At 55.5% G+C, this 2,963-nt stretch overlaps 1 protein-coding gene across 1 annotated transcript; it reads right to left on the bottom strand.

Moving 5' to 3' along the window:
- Nucleotides 1-1,190: 1,190 nt before the first annotated feature.
- Nucleotides 1,191-2,837, bottom strand: LOC108354761 (uncharacterized protein DDB_G0271670-like). The gene has a single exon (XM_017605933.1). The coding sequence runs from the start codon at nt 2,835-2,837 to the stop codon at nt 1,191-1,193; it is 1,647 nt and encodes a 548-aa protein (XP_017461422.1).
- Nucleotides 2,838-2,963: the final 126 nt, after the last annotated feature.

The raw sequence follows: 2,963 nt of genomic DNA, 5'->3' as shown, positions 1-2,963 counted from the left end.
CGGTAAGCTGCCCGTACTGTAGACGTTGGCGGTGGACTTGGAAATGGACCGAGAGAGTGAGCCGTAGTACTGCGGCGGCGGACTGGGCTCCACGTTTCGGTGACAGTGCTGGTGGTAGTTGTGACTGCCACTCAGCTGACTGCTGCTCACACTTGATCGCCGCACTGGTGGCCGGTTGTTTGTGTTGCCGCCATTGCTGCAAGAGCTCTTGTTGACCAGTGATCGACCCAAAGAATTAAAGTTGGAGCTAGTCGGAATGGACTGCATCGAGGTGGATCGGTTCAGACAGTTGTGATGACTGATATGCGATCCACTACGATGGTAGCCGTTGGCAGTCAACTTCGGCAGAGTGTTCGTAGGCGGAAGTGAGAGATTAAAGTTGGAAATAGGTCGCGGAATGAGACTGGGTCGCAGCTCAATCAGCGAACTGTAGCCACTGTTGCGCTGCTGAAAGATGTTACTAACTGACTGGGATCGCTTTCCACTCAGCGCTGAAGTCGTCGCCGCAATGGGCACCACTTTAGGCGTCAGTGTGGGAATCTTCGAGAGGTTGCCGTTTGACAGTCGTCGAGGGTCAGCTCGGTTGTCTCGGTACAGTGACGAGTAGAGCAGCGAACTGTTGGCACTGCCATCGCCACTGCACTGCTGCATTGGATGCGTTCGATGATGATGCTGATGCTGCGAGCTTCCATTGTGGGCAAAGGAAAGGGGCAAACTGACAAAATCATCGTGATTACCGCCCTGTTCACTCATCTCAATTGCCATCATTCGCTGATGGTGCTTGTTAGCGGCGCCATTTGCCGTTCTCGTCGTCTGCTGGCCGCTTCGATGATGCTGATTCTGCTGCTGCTGATTCTGCTGCTGCTGCTGATGCTGATGATGGTGGTGATGATGATGATGATGCTGTCTGTAGTTCTCCTCAAGCTTCGCCATGACCAGCCGATCGCTGCTCTCTGTGACGTCGGAGAGCACCGGCGAGGCGCTGCTGTTAGTGGCCAGAGAGGGGGCAGTGGAGTGCGTCGGCGAACAGCCGCCACCGGTGGAGTTGGTTGCAGAGGAGGAGGAGGCGGAAGAGGAGGAGGAGAGGGCCATCAGCTCATCGATCACATCTTTGCCATCGAGAAATCGCTGCAAATTGTCCCGCTGCTCTGCCGACTGCTGCAGGCCGCGCAGTGACTCTCGAATGCGCATTATGTCGTCNGCCGATCGCTGCTCTCTGTGACGTCGGAGAGCACCGGCGAGGCGCTGCTGTTAGTGGCCAGAGAGGGGGCAGTGGAGTGCGTCGGCGAACAGCCGCCACCGGTGGAGTTGGTTGCAGAGGAGGAGGAGGCGGAAGAGGAGGAGGAGAGGGCCATCAGCTCATCGATCACATCTTTGCCATCGAGAAATCGCTGCAAATTGTCCCGCTGCTCGGCCGACTGCTGCAGGCCGCGCAGTGACTCTCGAATGCGCATTATGTCGTCAATGGAGTCGATCTTGTCGTTGGTCAGCTCGAGCATTCGCTCCACAAACTCAAAGTCGTCCGCCGCCTCGTTGAGGAAGTCAAAGACATTGTTCAGGCTGACCTTTGGTGAACTGATCGACGAGCTGCTGCTTGAACTGCTGCTGCTGCTGCTGCTACTGCTGTGAGAGCTGGTCGATCGCTGATGCTCTTCAGGCAGCTGAAGCTCATCCAGTCGACCCCCACTTGACTGGTGAGGCGACTGGCTGCCGACAGCAGTGTCATCCTTCACTGGTTCCTCCGGTGACCAGTGACCGTTGCCACCGTTGACCGGTNCAATGGAGTCGATCTTGTCGTTGGTCAGCTCGAGCATTCGCTCCACAAACTCAAAGTCGTCCGCCGCCTCGTTGAGGAAGTCAAAGACATTGTTCAGGCTGACCTTTGGTGAACTGATCGACGAGCTGCTGCTTGAACTGCTGCTGCTGCTGCTGCTACTGCTGTGAGAGCTGGTCGATCGCTGATGCTCTTCAGGCATCTGAAGCTCCTCCAGTCGACCCCCACTTGACTGGTGAGGTGACTGGCTGCCGACAGCAGTGTCATCCTTCACTGGTTCCTCTGGTGACCAGTGACCGTTGCCACCGTTGACCGGTGAGTCGGCCGACGTCGTCGTCGTCGTCGTCGTCGCCACCACCGGCAATTTGACAGCGGAGGCTTCACAACCTTTCTCCACATGTTTCTCTGCAGTCCAATCAGGCGCAACTGAAGCCGGATTCATGGCTGCATTACTTTCCACCGTTCCTTCTTTTTCTTCTTCTCCTTCTTTGGAGGTGATTGCCGGGCAAGTGATGGTTGTAGTTGTGTTTGAGGTGGTGGTGGTGCTTGCAGAGATGGTGTCGTCGTAATCAGCTGTAGCCGTCACTGGTAATCGGGGCACTTCCATCGAGGAAGGGAAATTGCTCGTAAATGGCGGCTGTTTGTTGTCAAACCTCAAATTGCCGCCAATCAATCCAATTGCCGCAGTGGCATTTAGAGTCGGTGTCGGAGTAGTCGTCGTCATCGCCGCCGCCGCCACCTCCTCTTCTTCGTCCTCTTCGGTAATGGAGGACAGTTCGCTGTAGGGGGCGAGTATCAGCTCACTGCCGCTGTGGTGAAAAAGGTACCGCGATGAAGACTCCTTCAGGTAGTTCGTGTCCAGCATAAAGTCGTCCTTGTCGTCGTCCACTCGGCTGATGATGTCGTTCTTTATTACGTCAAAGTCCTCATCGTCCTCATCATCATCGTCGCCGTCGTCTTCGCCGTCATCGTGGTCATTCTCCACATCATCAACCTCATCTTCCTCAGCATTTGACTGAACCGCCTTCATTGGGCCAACTTGCTCTACATTTTCACTGGTCATGGTCTCATTGGCAGCAGCAGCAGTAGTAGTCTCCTCCGCCGACTTTGTTGGCGCCAGGTAGTCTGGTGCATTATCACAGTCTCTTCGAGAAACGGTATCAACGGGTATACTGCTCGGAGACTCGAC

The sequence above is a fragment of the Rhagoletis zephyria genome, unplaced genomic scaffold (genome assembly GCF_001687245.7).
Source record: "Rhagoletis zephyria isolate East Lansing unplaced genomic scaffold, Rhagoletis_zephyria_1.1 Rzeph_scaffold_38969, whole genome shotgun sequence".
Lineage (NCBI taxonomy): Eukaryota > Metazoa > Arthropoda > Insecta > Diptera > Tephritidae > Rhagoletis > Rhagoletis zephyria.
This window is presented reverse-complemented; position numbering and strand designations above follow the sequence as displayed.